This window comes from Canis aureus, chromosome 32 (genome assembly GCF_053574225.1).
Source record: "Canis aureus isolate CA01 chromosome 32, VMU_Caureus_v.1.0, whole genome shotgun sequence".
Taxonomy (NCBI): Eukaryota; Metazoa; Chordata; class Mammalia; order Carnivora; family Canidae; genus Canis; species Canis aureus.
Window position 1 is genome coordinate 36,194,615 of NC_135642.1, and position 18,692 is coordinate 36,213,306.

General features: G+C 41.2%; 2 protein-coding genes across 23 annotated transcripts in view; one reads left to right on the forward strand and one right to left on the reverse strand.

The window, feature by feature from the left end:
• AAGAB (alpha and gamma adaptin binding protein) overlaps positions 1–18,249 on the reverse strand; it is a 52,774-nt gene extending 34,525 nt beyond the window's left edge. For both annotated transcript variants that reach the window (XM_077881625.1, XM_077881624.1), the window contains exons 1-3: positions 18,090–18,249; positions 379–569; positions 147–243 (exon numbers count right to left, since the gene is read on the reverse strand). In XM_077881625.1, the coding sequence (XP_077737751.1) occupies positions 147–243; positions 379–569; positions 18,090–18,162 (361 nt within the window). In that variant the 5' untranslated portion in view covers positions 18,163–18,249. The remainder of the gene's footprint in view (positions 1–146; positions 244–378; positions 570–18,089) is intronic.
• A 104-nt stretch (positions 18,250–18,353) lies between these two features.
• IQCH (IQ motif containing H) overlaps positions 18,354–18,692 on the forward strand; it is a 213,427-nt gene continuing 213,088 nt past the window's right edge. For 15 of the 21 annotated variants that reach the window (XM_077881589.1, XM_077881590.1, XM_077881593.1 and 12 more), the window contains exon 1: positions 18,354–18,495. In XM_077881589.1, coding sequence (XP_077737715.1) covers positions 18,445–18,495 — 51 coding nt within the window. In that variant the 5' untranslated portion in view covers positions 18,354–18,444. The remainder of the gene's footprint in view (positions 18,496–18,692) is intronic. The other 6 variants (XM_077881607.1, XM_077881604.1, XM_077881605.1 and 3 more) reach the window with 1 other exon arrangement.

An 18,692-nucleotide genomic window follows, 5' to 3' on the forward strand; every position in this document is an offset into this window, starting at 1 on the left:
CAAGATTCCAAACAGAAGTAGCTGAAAATACTTCCATAAAGTAATATAATCACAGGAGATATACTCTTCTAAGAAAACAAAAGTATTTTATTTACCAAGGGACAGCAATTGTATGTACCAATCACAGTCTCATTGGCGTGCCTTACCATTTTCACACACTCTGTCACAGACCAAGATCATGACTTCAGGTAACCATGCTTCTGCCAGCGGAAGCCATGAAGAAACACTATCAAGACCAGATTTCTAGAGGGAGGGAAAACAAACATACAAACACAACCAGAAGAAGAGACAATTAAGAGAACTCATGGGAAAAGCAGGGGGAAAAAAGAAAGCACCAAATAACTTCTTACTCAAGGTCCTGGGCTAACCAAATCTTACTTGTGTGCTGTCAAAGTAAATCACAAATGCTTGTACAGACTCCGCGATTTCTGCAGTGACGAGATATTTGTTTGGCACCACACATAGATTGATATCTGCTGAATAGTATTTATTATCAATGGTCCAGGGATAAAACCTCACGGCATCATCGGCAGTCACTTCCACAATAAGATCCTCTGCTCCAAGGATATCTAAACAAAGGACACAACATTATCATGGAAAATGCAAAACTGATACACATACCAGATGGGGCACCTGGGTGGCTCGACTGGTTGGGTGTCCAGACTCTTAATTTTGGCTCAGGTTATGATCTCATGAGTCGTGGGGTTGAGTCCCACATCAGGCTCCTCACTTAGTGGGGAGTCTGCTTGAAGATTCTCTCCCTCTGCCCTTTCTCCCACTCACACTCTCTCTCAAATGAATGGGTAAATCTTAAAAAAAAAAAAAAATATATACCACATTAATATGGTACTTCGGCTACTTTTCTTTGTGTAAGGATTTCAAAAGGCCTCCCATTTATCAGGGCATTTTCTTCTCTATCATTTGATTAGAAAAGTAATAGTGACATAATTTAACTCATTGGCTTTTGTTCTTTAAGAACACAAAAATTACTGTGGCTAGATTACATAGGAGACAAAACAGTCATCTACCTAAACACCCATAAAGAGCAAGCAAAAGAGATTAACAGCTTACATTTATTTTATTGCTTACGTATTCATGTGAGATGGAAGGTTACAAGAATCTTCAAGAATCTGTACCTATTCTGTCCTTATTGCAAGTTACAAAGAAGGTAGCAGTAAGACTAAACCATTAATAAAATAAAAGCTACCCATCTTCCTTGGGCCAAATGCTTACACATTAATTCATAAAAGAATGGATACTGATAAATGACCCCTATTCCATTTACATTCAGCCTTGTTCAAATTCTTTGAAGGCCAACTCCAATTTTTGTTTGCTAAAGACACTTTGGGCATAATTTAAATACATAATAGCCAAGCACATTTAATTATTTACAATATAACTAAATCTTTCAGAAACCCATGTGCAGCATGGCTATAACTAACAAAATTCTTACAGTAAAGGCCAAGTCAGTGATGAACAAATAGAGACGAGGTCATGGAACCACTGAAGCAGTCTGCTTCCATAATGCCATAAAATATTCAGAAGTGGAAAAACATTAGAAATTGTTCTAACCTAAACTCCCATCTCTCACATTCATACCCACAACCTCTGTTTTATACAGATGTGGAAAGTAAGCTTAGAGAAGTAAAATAACATGCCACTAAAATTGGGTTATTATAAAAATATATGGCAAAATGGCCACAAATTCCTTTTTGATGCTAACAAAGATGAACATATAAAATATCCCTCGAACTCACAATTAACAAGATGCAAAAAACTAGAAGCTAAACTTTCAATTCCAGAGCTAAGATTATATACTTGGAGCACTGCCATAGTTTCTGTTCAACAAAAAGATATGAGGAAATTATTTAGTCTAAAAGACTGCTCGAAATAATGTATAATAACATATAAAGTGTGTATGTGCACATATGCACGCTTTTTCATTGGTAAACTTCCATCATGTGGTTACTAGGAAGAACTAGTCTGAAAACAAAACCCCCTTTTTTAATTAAAATAGAAAAAGTAGATTTAAAATAAATTTAAGACGACATTTGACATATGGCACATTGTGAAACTAACTTTCCAAAATTTTCACCACAACCAGAACTGTTACTTTTAAATTACCATGAGGTCTGTGCCAATATTTGAAAATCTGAATTTATCTTGTCTCTTTAAGAAATCAAGCACTTCTTGCTGCTTAATTTCTACCTAAAGTTATCTTTTATTAATTATCAATCAATTCCACAGCAACCAGCTGCAATGTCCTTCATGTAGCATCATGACAAGTTCAGATAGGAAATAGCAGGAAGAACAGATAAAGCATGACAAAGATTCTTTTTTCATGTAAATGTCTCACGGGGGAAAAAAAAAAAAACCCTAGATCAAAGTCTATGTTGCATTCAAAGCTAATCTTCCAAACTTCAAGCAGGTGGCACAGCAATATGCCGATAAAAGCACATATGGAAGAAGGCAAACTAAACCAAGGGGAGTAGCAAAAAATGTATAAACTGATTTTTTTAAGGGTAGGAGGAGCCACCATATGGAATCAGTTTTCTTCATTCATAGGTAATTTTTTAAAATAACGAATTAACTGTTTTAAGTGGAGAAGCACAAAGGGTAAAATACTGAGTCCACATGTTGTTAAGGGGCAAAGTACAAGGAGCATGGGACGAGGACTCCTACCATCACCACAACCAATTCCTTATTATTTCCCAAACTCCAAGTGTTGTTAAGAAAATTGGAAGAAAATTTCAGTTACACTTTTTTGGAACCAGTGTCTTCAACTAACATGAAAAAATAAAATCAATTAAGGTGCCATCTTCTTACTCAACTGCAATTTAGGATATTTGAATCCATTAAGGATGGTTCAATTTATAAATCAATGTGTAGAACACAAGGCAGCAAACCAATGTGTGCTACTCAGAGCTCTTAAAATTTCAATTTTACACTCTCTCTGATTTTCAAATGATGAAGATATTTACTAAACACACAGAAAGAAGCAATTCCTCTTGTCCCTAAAACCTAGATGAGAACAGAACCACTAAGTTGGGAAAACAAATTTCACCTTTTAGTGTTTCCTAGCTGGCTGTGTGTGGTTTGTTCCTTACTCCTTGTGCTGACTAGAATTACTTGATAGCTCAATTTACTTATCAGATTCTTTTATTTTTAACATTTTATGTCTAATCAGATACTTTCGGCGAGGCTGCATATGGACTTTATTATCACATCTGTGCCATCTCCCAACTAGAAAAGAGTGAACAGTCTCATTCTTCTTGTCATCGATATCATAATGTAGAGTTTAATTTAAAAAATGTAAATGTCTACACTGAATATAGCTTTTCTCGCTCATCTCTATTTGGTTTCAAACGTCTAACACGTTTATTCTTTTCCAGATTAAAACAAAAATTGCTCAAACGCTTATGCACATGACGAAGAGTTTCTGGAGATCAGCCAGACCGTTTACTCATTTCACAGATGGGAAAACTGAGGGCCAAAAAAAAAAAAAAAGAAAAGAAAAAAAGAGAGAGAGAGAGAGAAAGAAAGAAGCCACTTGCCTAAAGGAGAAGAACCTAAAACGAAATTCAGGCCACCAGCATTTTTTTCGTACTACCCTGTGATGCAGTGCATGTGGTATTTGGCATCTGAGCTAGATCACACTCAAGTGTCCAATGCTCACAGCTCACAAGCCAAAACCAACCTATGGGCCTACAGTATCACCTGTTCTTTTATGAAAACCAAAAATAAGAGCCAGAACAAGGGCACCAGGATATATGAGCCTGAAGCACAATTAACTCATTCAAAATCTATGTATGGCTTTTGGCCATTTATATGTCAAAAGTGAGTCACAGTGATCAAATGGTTGTTGTTTTTGTTTTTGCCAGACTTCCTAGAAAAACCGGCAATAGTCTCCCTTCTTTGCCTTCACTAAGCTGACTTTTGATGTAGTCAAAAAGATGCACAAGTAAAATCAAAAGTACCTCCTCCCTTCTCCTGGTGGATGTTGGCCTGTCTCATTCACACTGTTGGCAGCCACCTGGTGGAGCTGCAATACATCATTTTTAAAGAGACAAATACTAGATGATTAACTGCCAGTCTGTTACCACAAACTTGGTCTCACAGCTTAAAATAGTTAATCTGTAGTGTTTTCAGATGAGAAGTTAAATGTCAACCCAGTTCCAGTAGCAAGTATAAACCTTTCCCCCGGTTTTAAGTGCAAGTATAAATCTCTTTCCCTGTTTGAGAAACTGTTATACATAGCCATCAATTCTCCAGCAACTCCTATTTACTTCTCACTGCTTTCATGAACTTATTTCCCCTACAGTCCCACATGGCAAGTTAGTGACAAGCAAGATTCAAGAGAGTTGAAGAAAGCTGTATGCCAAGGAAGCATGTCAGCTCAGCCACTCCTTCATCCTCACACCCGCTTTGTGCTTCTTCTATCTGAATGTTGCTTCCCTCAGAGTGTAAATTTGGAAGGAGGCATCTAGCTTTCTTTAGTTCAGAATCAATAAGAGATGACAGGGATGCCCGGGTGGCTCAGTGGTTGAGCATCTGCCTTTGGCTCAGGGCTTGATCCCGGGGTCCTGGGATCAAGTCCTGTGCCCGGGTCCCCACAGGGAATCTGCTTCTCCCTCTGCCTAGGTCTCTGCCTCTCTCAGTGTGTCTCTCATGAATAAATAAAATCTTTTAAAAAAATAAGGAGTGATATTCTCTTTAGCATGAATGAGAAAGCAAACTGAAGTTCCAAGGTGAATTCCCATGACACTGAAAATATCCATCTTCAATCTCTCTCTCTCTCACAAACACACTACTCTTACCCCCTTACCTATCCACTCCAACCAAAAAAGACAAAACAAATCCATTCTATTGTTTGTGTGTTTTAAGTGGGTTCCAGTCGCCCAATGCAGGGCTTGAACTCATAACCCTGAAGTCAAGACCTGAGCATATGGGACACCTGGGTGGCTCAGTGGTTGAGTGTCTGCCTGCCTTCAGCTTAGAGCGTGATCCCAGGGTCCTGGGATCGAGTCCTGAATCAGGCTCCCTGTGAGGAACCTGCTTCTCCCTCTGCCTATGTCTCTGGCCTCTCTTGTGTGTCTGTCATGAATAAATAGAATCTTTAAAAAAAAAAAAAAAAAAAAAAGACCTGAGCATAGATCAAGAGTCGATTGCTTAACCAACTAAGCCACCCCGGCACCCCAAAACAAGTCCATTCTAAACTAAGTGCATGGATACTGCTTTGGATTATTCCTGTCTTCTTCAGTAGTAGAATGAAGGACACTCTTGATACCAGAATTAATGTTCCCTTAACTAATCATGACATTCTTTGTAATGAGACATTGTCCAGTGGTTAAATCATATTTTCTATGTCCAGAGGGAAACAACAGCTGCCACTCAAAACCAAGATGATTCTTCCAGAAATCAGTACTCTTCTGGTTTTATTCTTTCTCACTGAACTGAAGCTGCCTATAGGGAGGTATCATAACCTCCCACCCCAGATACAAGTGTCTTTCATGGTATCCACTCTTCTGGGGACCCAAGATCCCTCTCTCTCCACTCTGTAGCTGGCAGTACTAGCCACAACAGAAAAAGCCATAATATACAGACGGCACAGACCTGGGGTGAGACAGACCTTCATCTGAATGCTGGCCCTCCGTGAGAATGACAAATTAACCTCTGTGTGTCTCATTTCCTCATGGTACAAGGGGACACACCTCTCAAATGGCTTCTTGCAGATTAACTGAAACCGTGCGTGAGAAGGCGCAGGCAGGCACTGGACACAGGGTGGCCCTCGGTAACGCTCTTCCCTCCTCCCCAGGTCAAGTGTTTGCACATGGACAAGAGGCTGAGTCAGGGATGCACTGAGGAGAGCTGGTAAGGGCAAGTGCAATTAGGAAATCACCACCTCCCTAAACCGTTCGGGCCCCTCCCTTCCCAAAATATGCCTTCTCAAATGTTGCTTTTCCATTGTTAAGGCACAGACCGAAACAGAAGAGAAAGCAATTAGGAAAATTATAGGAGGCAGCAGAGTCTGACGTCAGTTGAAGGGGAAAGTAGCCATTATGAGAGAAAAGAATGGAGTAAAATGTGATTTAGGAAAAAAACATGAAAGAGTTTTCATGAGCCAGCGACGAAAGGCAAAGAGAGACCTTTAAAAATCACAATGGCTCTGCACTGTTGCAACTCCTTACAATTTCACGGCCACGATTTCGTGAGAATGTCCTATGAGGTGGGTGCTGCTGTCAAATACTCTGTTATGAACCAACCGGACACAGTTATGAATGAACAGATTATTCCCCAAGTAGCAGGGGCAGAATTTACAGCTGCAACGTAAAGGGCCTTCCCAGCCCGTGTGATGCTGGAAGGTTCAGCGGCAACCTTAGGGGTCGGGACGTCGCACAGACAAATGGGCGCAGATTCCATCTGTGATTCTCGAAGTATCATCCCGCGGCCTCCTGGAGCAAGCAAGAGCAAGCAGACGCAGCATTAGCTTCAGTCTGAGCACAGCTGCCTGGGGCAGTATTAGGCGGCCGAGGGCAGACGCCGGGTTAGGGCTGCACACCAGCCTCCACGAGAATGCAGCAGGTCTTGTTTGCTTACACCACTTGATTACCTCTTCCGCACGCGCTCCTCCTCTCTGGTCACACTCGGAAATTCACTTCTCCACACACTTGGGGGCTTTTTATGTCATGGTGGAAAAGTTCTCAAGTTGGGGCAGGGGGAATCTAACTCAGTCCTCCTCCTTTAACTGAGGTTCACTTTCTCCCAGTAACCATCTGGAATTGGTCACCACGGCTTCGTCTTAAAATAACTGGAGGGAGGGGATGGGAGAAAACATGGTCTGGCTTGCCCCCAGAAGACCTCACAACGCAGGGAGACAAACATGCCCGAAAGAACAGGAAGACGCTGGCCGAAAGGGGAGAGAGAATATGGAGAAGTGAGGGCCAAGGAGGAACCAGCCTCTGTGTTTTACGGGCTGCGTGCAAAGTTGGCTTTACCAATCCCACAGCACGTGGACACAGTGCTGCTTTATCAGCCGCACAGCTCATGGACAATTCCTTCCCATATGGGGAGGAGGGACTTCTCTGAATTTAATTACTAATACTTATTGGTTCAAAATCAGTTCTAGATATACATCTAAAGCTGATTTTTTATGAGGGGGGTGATTTTGCCCCTCCAGGGGACACATCAATATCTGGAGACATTGCTGGGTAGTCACAAGTTGGGAGATGCTACTGGCAGCTAGTAGGCAGGGGCCAAGAGTGTTGCTAAACATCCTACAATGCACAGGATAGCACCTACACAACAAAGTGTCAACAGCGCTAAGGCTCAGAAACCCTGATCTTGTAGAACCTGTGGGACTGACCTGGCTGTATTTATGATACAAAATACAAGTTCTGGAATACAAAGTTGGTTTTATTCTTTCTCATAAAACATAGCTGTCACAACCTCCTAAAAATCTATCTCTGATAAAATCTATCTCTAGCGTCTTAGTTATTTTAACCATAAAAATTACTTGGCAATTAACCTTAGATGTTTTGAAAATAATTTATGAATGGTGTTTTTTTGGACAAAAGAATACGTAAGGCTAAATGGGACAATGATGAAATGAAACTACTTCCCCTATTCAAATGTTAATTTTTCATAAATCAGCACTGAATAGTAAAACCTCACAAAAAACATCAATGCTCAGGATGACAACAGTACCTGCAGCAGATGCTAACTTATTCTAAAAGAAGGTAAACAAGTCTGACATGAATTTTCCAAAAACAGTAAGTTTAATGAAGAACACTTATTCTGTAGCCCATGTATTCAAATGTTGAAAATAAGCCTGACCCATTGGAGAACATCATAAAGCTAACACACCCAATGTCCCAGGACCTAAAAGTTCCTTCAAGAGGGGTAAAATGATTGGGCAACACATGGTCAAAGGATCATGGAAAAAGAATACAATGACAAATTAGACTTCACCAAAAATTTAAAACTTCGCATTTCAAAAGATACCATCAAGCTAACCAAAAGACAAGCCACAGAACAGGGGAAAATATGTGTATTATACATGTGACCTGTAACCAGAATACATAAAGTACTCTTAAAACTCATTAATAAGATGATGAAAAACCCAACTTGAAAATGTGCAGAAGATCTGAATGGACATTTCACCAAAGAAGATACATGAATGGACTATACACACATGAAAAGATTCTCAACATCATTGTCATTAGGGAAGTGCAAATCAAAACCATAGTGAGATACTACTTCACACCCACTAGATTCTAGGCTGTAATCAAAAATATAGATAATAGTAAATGTTGTCAAAGATGAGGAGAAACTGGAACCCCCATACATTGCTGATGGGAACATAAAATGGTGCAGCCACCGTGGAAAACAGTTTCTTAAAATAGCACAGCAGTTTCTTTGAATCTCCATAACTGCATTACTCGTAATAGCCAAAAAATGGAAACAACCCAACCTCTATCAACTGATGAATGGATAAAATGTGGTATACCCATACAAAAGAATATGAAATACATGCTATAATATGGATGAATCTCAAAAACGTTAAGCTAAGTACAAGAAGGCGGACACAAGTGACTACATATTGTACGATTCCTTTTAAATAAAATGTCCACAAAAGGCAAATCTGTAAAGACAAAGTACATTAGTGGTTGCCTAGAGCTGGGGGTGGGAATGTGGCATGACTGCAAATAGGCACAAGGTCTCTCCTTCTAGGATGATAGAAATGTTCTGCACCAAATATAAGTGGATTTTATCATATCTGCATTACATCCCAATAAAGCTGTTAAAAAAAAAAAAAATCACGGAGCCTGGAAGATAATGTCCTTATTTTACTGAGTAAGGAGGTGACTGAGGCACAGGATGTTTTAGCGACTCCAAGCAATGATGGCAAAGGTACAAATGCTTTGAGTATTTGTGGGAGGAAAGTTAACTTGCTTAAAATCAAAATCACCAGGTAAAGAATAGAACTCAGTGCTTGATTCACAAAAAGTCTTCCCCCCACATTATCCCCCCTGAATTCAGGCAGAATGATAATTTTATGTCAGCTGTTGATTACCAAATGATCATGCATTTTCTGCTCTGAGCATTAGGTTTTGGACTTTAATCCAAGAACGATAATACTTTCCCCATCTCTGAGCAGAGCCGACCTTCGGGTCAGTGTGGAAAATTAAACCTAAGTGGATGATTTGTTACTAAATCTGTAATATCATACGGGCTCACTGAGTCTCACATTAGTCCTCTCTGTCTTCACCTATGTCAATCTTGCTTTTTAGATGAGTAATTATTAGAGATGTGTTTGTGATATCTGTGTGCACTGGCTAGGACAAATACAACGTCAAGTCCAGATTATCATTCTCACCAGACATATTCAAAACAATTTCGTAATTTAGCCTTTTAAAAAATGGCGCTTGATCAGATTTCATGATTTATAAAGCAGCACTATTTGTTGAGGAATTACACAGGACGAGTTGTTTAAACCAAACGGCCACTACATATTTTCTAGATGTTTTTACTTTTGCTGCAAAACAAGCAGTTGAATGTCCCAGAAGTAAAGATCTGAGTCTAGATATACTTAGACTCATCCAGAATGATACAATGCTCTTTGTAGCATAAATGGTTCTGTGCGACATAGGTTAGTGCGTAATATTTTTCCGCTGGTATTTCTCCTTGTACTCTCCACCCTCTTTATTGGAATGCCAGGAAGGCAAAGACGTTATAATCATTTCCCACATCAACAATAACCTCAACCAAAAAGTCCAATTCTCTAGTCCACAAGGAAACAAACTGGACATAGATAAAAGTGTCTTAATTGAATTACTGAACCTAACTAACAGTTCATCTAAGGCTCTAACTACCATGAAAGAAAAAGTGTACACTTAAGTGGAGCCAGAAAAGTTCTCCTCTTATAGTAAAATCCTTTACTATAATTTCTCTTATCCCTACCTCCACCTTGGATACACGCCATCCTGGCTGCCAAGAAGATCATCATGTTTCATGTATATGAAAGAACTAGAATTGCTTCTTGGCTCCTTAGTGTTTATGGGCTGAACTACCTTGGAAGGTCACAACTTCTTGGAGCTTGAATTTCTCTCTCTCATACACATACACACACACACACACACACACACACACACAGAGGCATGATCATACTAGAAGATAACATGGGTACATTTTGTAGGTACCTTTGGGTCTGGAGAGAATATAAACTTGTGTTTAATCTTTTTCCTCCTGAGGTTGATGACTTAACCAACACCCCTCTTTTAATAAAGATAAAAATCTCCCCACTACTGTTAATTAAAAATTTAAAGATATATTAAGTATTATCACCATTACTAGTAGAAATCGCTGCTTTTGTCTGACCACCTACCTAATCAGTCTGTGATGACAACCTCAGACTGTTCATGGAAGATCTTGTTAGCCCTATCTTTCTTTCTTTGAAGAAAATAAAGCCTTGGAAATACACAATCAAATCAAAGGCAGAGTCGTCCTACCACAACAAAATAAACAACTTTGCTTAAGCAGAAACTATAACTTATTCCCAGAGTAAAAGACTCCAGTCAAAATACTAAAGCAACTACAGAAAACGCAAATTTTAAAAACCCAAGCTCCTATCCCCTTCTGTTGCTGGGCAATGTTGGTCGGCTAGACTGTCCAATAAGCCCCTACCTTTGAAATAAGAATGCTCTCCCTAGCAAATTACTTTAAGATCCTTTTTAAGTATAGGGGTCTGATAGGCCAAGAAACAAACTCCCAGTCTTGAAGATGAATGAATGTCTCCCAAAGAAAATATGTCATAAATGATGGCTGGCTTTGCCTATGTAACTCCCTAAAGCCTAGTTTACCCATCATATAAATGAGCTATCTGGTTCTGCAGTTTTAGAAACCTAAGGATGGGAGCATTGTTTACATGGCTAAGTCCATCTAAGTTCCAAACACAAAAAGTCAAATTCCCTACTCCAAAAGTGGAGTGGCTACTGCAACTTTAAAATGCAACATGGGGCTGCCCAGGTGGCTCAGCAGTTTAGTGCCGCCTTCAGCCCGGGGCATGATCCTAGAGATCCAGGATCAAGTCCCATATCAGACTCCCTTCATGGAGCCTCCTTCTCCCTCTGCCTGTGTCTCTGCCTCTCTCTCTCTCTCTCTCTCTCTCTCTCTCTCTGTGTCTTCTCATGAATAAATAAAATCTTTTAAAAAATAAAATAAATAAAATGCAACATGGATGGATCTAGAAGGTATTATGCTAAGAGAAATAAGTCAGAGAAAGACAAATACTGTATGACTTCACTTCTGTGTGGAATCAGAAAAACAAAACAAAAGCATCAACAGACTCATAAATACAAGAACAAATTGGTGGTTGCCAGAGGGGAGGGGTTTGGGGAGATGGGTGAAATAGGTGAAGGAGATTAAGAAGCACAAACTCTCAGCTATAAAATAAATAAGTCACAGGGATAGAAAGTACAGCATAGGGAATAGAGGCGGTAATATTGCAATAATTTTTTATGGTGACAGATGGCAACTACACTATGGTGGTGAGCATTTCATAACGTTTATAATTGTCAGATCTCTGTCGTACACCTGAAACCTTAATAAATGTCAACTATATTTCAATTAAAAAGAAATTCTCAGTCCTGGGAAAATCAAGATAGTTGATTGTCCTAAAGGGAGGCCCAAATCTTCTTAGCTGGGCATAAGTCTTCCCATCTAAAATGAGGAGAAGAATGTATTTTGTTTAAAGGCCACCATTTCACCTCCCCCTAGTCCAGAGAGGTTTTTCTAGGACCAGGGCCCTACTTAACTCCAAATCCCTGGGAGATAAGCAAAAGAAAACAATGGCTGTGCTAATTTTCAGTTGCCAGTGGAGCTGTGGAAACCAGGTGACCAGGACTGGGGGCCTTAGTTAAATACTGGAAATATGTAGAAAATGTAGAAAGTCCTATGTGGTATTACTAAATTCAAATTAGTGAGAAGTTTTAGCACTGTTCCAAGCATTATTCTCCTAAGAAAGCAAATGACCACAGGCTAAATCCTATTATCCCTCAGCCTTCAAAGAGAATTCCCCTCCCCGCATAGTTTGGCTGCTACCTCTCTAGTCCCTTTCCAGTTTTGAGCTCCCCTATCTTTCTATTAATTGCGAACAGGACTGGTTAAGAGGTAGTTTCTACAGCCAGACTGCCTGGGTTCAAAACCTGGCTCAGCTATTTGGCCTTGAGCAAATTGCTTAATTTCTCTGTGCTGCAATATCTTTGCAAAATGAGAATAATGATGGTAACAACAGCATTAAAATGTTCTAAAAGTTAAGCAGATTAGTACACATTAATTCACATGCTCAGAATACAGTTGTCAAGCATTTTCAATAATGGGCCAGACAGCAAATATTTTAGGCTGTGAGCCACATGGTCTCTGGTGCAACTATTCAACTCTGGAAAGTAACCATAGACAAAATAAGCAAATGGTCACAGCTGTTTATCAATAATACTTTATACAAAAACAGGATCAGGAACCAAAGACTAGAACCAGCCCAGATGTGCTTCAACAAGTAAACAGTTAAACTATGACACATCTTTACCATGGAATACTGCTTGGCAGTCAAAAACCATGAATTGACACACACAATATAGATCAATCTCTAGAGAATTATGCTGAGCAGAAAAAAAAAATTCCCAAAAGTAATCTATGTTTCCAATCATATAACATTTTTGAAAAGACATTTTAGAAATGAAGGACTGATTAGTGGTTGCCTGGGGTGATGAAAACTGCGGGCATAACCCAAAAGAGCAATGCAAGGGATCCCTGTGGTGGTGAAACTATTCAGTATCTTGACTGTGATGGTAGATACACAAACCACACGTGATAAAGTTGTGTAGAATACATATGCACACACACATGCGTAAAAGTCAAACTGGGGAAATCTGACTAAGATTGGTGGATTACATTAATATCAATAAACTGTGATATTATACTAGAAAAAAATGGGGCAGTTTTCCAAAAAAATGCACTCACAAAAATTAAGAATGCCGGAGCTAGGAAGCACCATATAATCTGACATAAAAATAAGTAACATGGTAATATAGAATTTTACACCTAGAAGGGTTGGAAGAGATGATCTCAAACAACTTTCTATTTTTATGTTAATCCGACATAGGAGTGGCTAATATATTATTAATATGCCTCTATTTTGAGTTTACTCAATTGAGAAAATAAAAATCCAGACACTTAAAAAACGGCTGGGCAGGGGTGCCTGGGTGGCTCAGTCCATTAAGCCACTGCCTTCAGCTCAGATCATGATCCCAGGGTTCTGGGTGGAGCCCTGCTTCTGGCTCCCTGCTCAGCGGGGAGTCTGCTTCTCCCTCAGCCTCATGCACTCCCACTCCTGCTCCCATTGCACCTCTCCCTCTCAATAAAATCTTTAAAAAATTAAAAAAAAAAAAAACTATCGGGTATACGTAATGCTCTTTTTAAATACAGGTCCTCTGGACAAAGATATTTTTTTCTTCCAAGATTTCAATCCTCCTAAATGGAAATGCAAACGTATTTTAAAAACCTCTTTTAGGGGTCAATCTTCTCTATCACTTCTTACACCAACACCACCATCTTAAATTTAAATAATTCTGATTGCTAAGGAATTCCAATACATTTCATTCATATATTCCATATATACAAATTCTGAATGTGAACATATGCTCCAACATTCAGCACTTGAGCACTTTGGGCAAGTCACCTGGTATTTCCAAGCCACAATTTCTTCATTTACAAAATGGAGATAACCTGACTTCATGACTTCACAGGGAAACAAGAACCAAATTAAAAAATGTGAGAACACTTTTGAGAAGAGTACTGATATACATAAAAATGACTGCTATGATTGTAAGATCACCAAATTCTCACATTGCACTAAAAGAAAGAATTTTGCTCCAAAAGTTCAGATGTAGAACCTGAATAGCTTACAGTTGCTGAGTTGGTATTACACACTTCAATACCAAACAAGTATCCAGGGGCTTTTCTATTGAGAGAGCTCCTTCTTAGAGTAGGAAAAAAGTAGTGAGATTCCTCAAAAAATGAAAAACAGAATTACCATAAGATCCAGTAATTCCACTACTGGATATGAAAAGAAAGAAAATGAAAACACTAATTTAAAAAGATACATGCACCCCTATGTTTACTGCAGCATTATCTACTACAGCCAAACTATGGAAGCAGCCCAAGTGTCCAGTGATAGATGAATGGATCAAGAAGATGTTGTGAATATATGTACAATGGAATATTATTCATCCATAAAAAATGAAATATTGCCATTTATGACAATATGGATGGATCTAAAGGGTATAATGTTAAGTGAAATAAGCCAAAGAAAGACCAATACCATTTCATTCAATTGAAGAAACGAAAAATAAAGAAAAAAAGACAAATCATAAAATAGACTCTTAATTATAGAGAACAAACAGATGGTTACCAGAGGGGAAGTATGTAAGGGACACATAGGTGAAGGGAATTAAGAGTACACTTGTTTTTTTTAAGGTTTTATTTATTTATTTAGAGAGAGTATTCACGCAGGAGCAGGGGAGGGATAGAGGGAGAAAAGAATCCTCAAGTAGACTCCACACTGAGCCTGAGGCAGGGCTCAATCTCATGACCCAGAGATCATGGACCAGAGCCGAAATCAAGAGTCAGATACTTAACAGACTGAGCCACCCAGGTGCCCCAAGAGTACACTTATCTTCATGAGCACTGAGTAATGTACAGAACTGTTGAATCACTAAACTGTACACCTGAATCTAATATAAATACTCTGTTAACTATACTGGAGTTAAAAAATAAAATTTCTTCTACGAAAGGAGAGTAAAATGTTAAAACTTAGGTATTTATATTTTAATATTTTCACCAGTGGAGCACACACTTTAACTATATCCCTCCTCTTAAGAGCAAGAATAGTACCTTAGCTGCCATTTTAGCTATAATAACTGGCACAGAGACCAGCTCTGTGCTTAGTATCAGAACACACTTTTCCATAATGAAAGTAAAATCTTCCTGTGAATATATATAAGGTGAAAAGAGGTCTGGCCCTGGAGTACAGACACTTGCTCCCACACACATATAACCTTGCTGAAGACCCTTCAGAATCCTGAGCCTTCATTTCCCTTTAAAAGTCTACAATGTAAGTCTGTAATGTCCTTTTATCAGATGTCAGACACCTACCCAGAATTCCAAAATAAGGCCTCTGAGTGACAAAATGAAAAAAGGTTTTTCACAAAATCCGTGTATGCACTTTATCCATAGCCGAGGCCTATGGACTTTTATTTCATGTGTATTTATAACAAACTGGGTTATTTGATTATGAAATATTTCCTATTGGGTAAAAGCAGTAAAATAGATCAGATGTTGAAAGAAAGAGAACCTGGAGAAACCCTAAAGTTCCTCTTCCTAATGGATGAAATGAAACCAAACCTTCCCAAAAAAGATCAGATTCAATCTAAAATCACACTGTGGCCTGATACCACTGAACACTTGACAAACATCACTCCTTATGGTCATCCTCATCTCTTAGATCAAAATTAGACTCAATTTATGATTAATTTAATGCAATCTTTAATTATAAAACAGAATGAATGCTCAGCAAATAGCATGGTCTAGTGCTACCCATCATTTCCCTATCAATAACCTGGGAAGAAATGATAAAGCTCTCTTTTATACTTTGCTTCTTCTTACAAGTAATGTCCTCACTAACTGCTCTTATTTTCTCCCTACATAGCATTAATGGAATCACAAAGGAAAGGCCATCTAATTTTAATCAACACAAAAGTTGGCTTTTGATGTATCTAAGAGGGATTTTATATATAGAAACAAAGTGGATTATTTTACACAATTAATTTTACCTCCAAGGATGCTAATGTACTTTAAAGAAGTACAGTGTTACTATTTGCCAACTATTGGTCATCAGCTCCTTCAAGGAAGTGACCACGTCTGCCAATTCTGATCCTTAGAGCACTCAGAGAGAGAACCACAGCCATCAGAATACTTAACAAATATTTCTGAGATTGGCTTTAAAAGGACTTTTATATATCAGTAATGGAAACCCAAATGCATGTAATTATTTTATAAAGTTAAGTACACCAAGTATTTTAAAAATTCCGAGCAAATCTTATGTTCACTAGAGGCAATACATGATGGAAAGTAATTTATATTATGTCATAAATTATGTAATGTTAAATGAAAAAAATCAGGACAAAAATTATATACAGGGGAGCCTGGGTGGCTCAGTGGGTTAAGCACTGGACTCTGGACTTCAGCTCAGGTCATGATCTCAGGGTTGTGAGATCAAGCCCCTCCACCCTAAGGCTCTACGCTGAGCATGGAGCTTGCTTAGAATTCTCTCTCTCCTGCTGCCCCTCCCACATGTACTCTCTCTCTCGTTCAAAAAAATTATATACAAAATATATGTAAAATGTAAATACAAATTATATAAATGCTTCTTATATTTTTAAAATGTTAATCATTTTACATATATCTATATATTTTTAAATATTTTAAAATTTTGTGGTGGCCCAGGTGGCTCAGCGGTTTGGCCCTGCCTTCGGCCCAGGGCCTGATCCCGGAGACCTGGGATGGAGTCCCATGTCCGGCTCCCTGTATGGAGCCTGCTTCTCCCTCTGCCTGTGTATCTGCCCCTCTCTCTCTCTCTCTCTCTCTCTCTCGCTGTGTCTTTCATGAATAAGTAAATAAAAAATCTTTTTTAAAAAACCTTTTTTTAAAATTTTACATACAAAATATAAAAACATACACTATGTATAAAACGTAAAAGTCACATATAAAATTATAAATCATGGGATCCCTGGGTGGCGCAGCGGTTTGGCGCCTGCCTTTGGCCCAGGGCGCGATCCTGGAGACCCGGGATCGAATCCCATATCAGGCTCCCGATGCATGGAGCCTGCTTCTCCCTCTGCCTGTGTCTCTGTGCCCCTCTCTCTCTCTCTCTCTCTCTCTCTCTGTGACTATCATAAGTAAATAAATAAAAGTTTAAAAAAAAAGAAAAAAAATTATAAATCATATATAAAATTATATATAAAACATCAAGACATATATGAAATGTAACCACAGTTCTTTTCAACATAAACACTGTAGAAAAGAATTGACAACTAAGTTACAGAATATTTGTGTTGGAAGGACATCCTGCCTCATTCTGACATTTGACAGGTATAGAAAAAAATATATATTTATGTTTGTGTGATGCTTTACAGTTTAAAAAGGGCTTCCAAAATGTCACCGGGGGCGCCAGGTTGCTCAGCGGTTGAGCATCTGCCTTTGGCTCAGGGCGTGATCCCGGGGTCCTGGATTCGAGTCCCGCATTGGGCTCCCTGCATGGAGCCTGCTTCTCCCTCTGCCTGGGTCTCTGCCTCTCTTCTCTCTGTGTCTCTCATGAATAAATAAATAAAATCTTACCGAAAGCCATGCATTTAAAACCAGGTGTCTTGGGGTTACAAGCAACCAACTGCAGAGAATCCTAGTTCCTAGTTCCCGGTGCCAGGCCGTCCCGCCTACGGCTTCTCCTAAGCGTTATTTAGTGTGACAGCCCCCCCCCCACCCCGAGGGTCGAGGGTGCAGGGTGCAGGCCCAGGAGCAGCCCAAAGCCAAAGCCGCCCCGAGAGCCTGCTAGGCAGGACTCCTACTAGGACTCGGGAGGGAGGCAAGGCAGTGAACACGTGGGGCGGATGGGGACATCAGCTAACCCCTATACATCAAGGGGGAGCCAGGAGGAAGCCCCTCTGCAGCATCAAGCACCCCAACTTCTGCACCTCGCGGCCGCGCACAGCGCCTTCCGGCTCCCCGCGGGCGGGCGGGCGGGCGGGCGAGCGGGGCTGCAGTCGGCAGAGAAGGCTGGAAGGACTGGAAGGACCCCCGCAGCGCGCCGGGCGGGCAGCAAGGGGCAGGGCAGCGGGGTCCCGGCTGCACCCGACGAGCCCCCGGCCCCGCCCCCCCGCGGCGGCCACGGAAGCCGAGAGGGACGCCGCGGTTCTGAGGCCACCGCCCGCCGAGACTCGGGCGCCCTGGACGTCGGCCCCGGGAGCCCCGCTACTCACGCTGGACCAGCCGGTCTCCGGAGAAGCTGGAGGAGCAGCTGGCGACGAGCGCACAGGGGACGCCCGCAGCCATCGCTGCGCTCGCGAGCCGCTTCCGCCCCGGAGCCGCTTCCGCCTCGGGCTGCACCACCGCGGCCGGCGCGCGGGGGAGACGCGCCTGGGGGGGGCGCGTGCGCGGGAGGCGGCGGCGGCCCTGACTCCTCCCACACCCCCTCTTCCGCTGCCGGCGTGGGACGGGCCGCGCTGCGCGTGGGGTTGCCATGGGGACGAGCGCGCGCCGCCGCCGACGCCGCCGCCGCGCCGGCTCGGGCGCCTGGAAACCGCTCCTCCTCCGGGAGGCCGCCCTCCCGTTACCATGGCGCAGGACGCTGACAGCTGCGACCCCATCGGAACCATCCTAATCCAGGTGGGCGACGGGCCCTGCCCCGCCCCGCCCAGCTCAGACCCTTCCGAGCGAGGCCCCGCAGAGCCCATCCTCCCGCGCCACCCCGCCCCCCGCCTGCAGCGTGCAGAGGGCACTGCCCCTCCAGAAATCCCAAAGATGCCCCCCCAAGACCTCGGGCACCAGCCTAGCCCTCCCCTGGAGGCTGCGCTCCAGAAGCC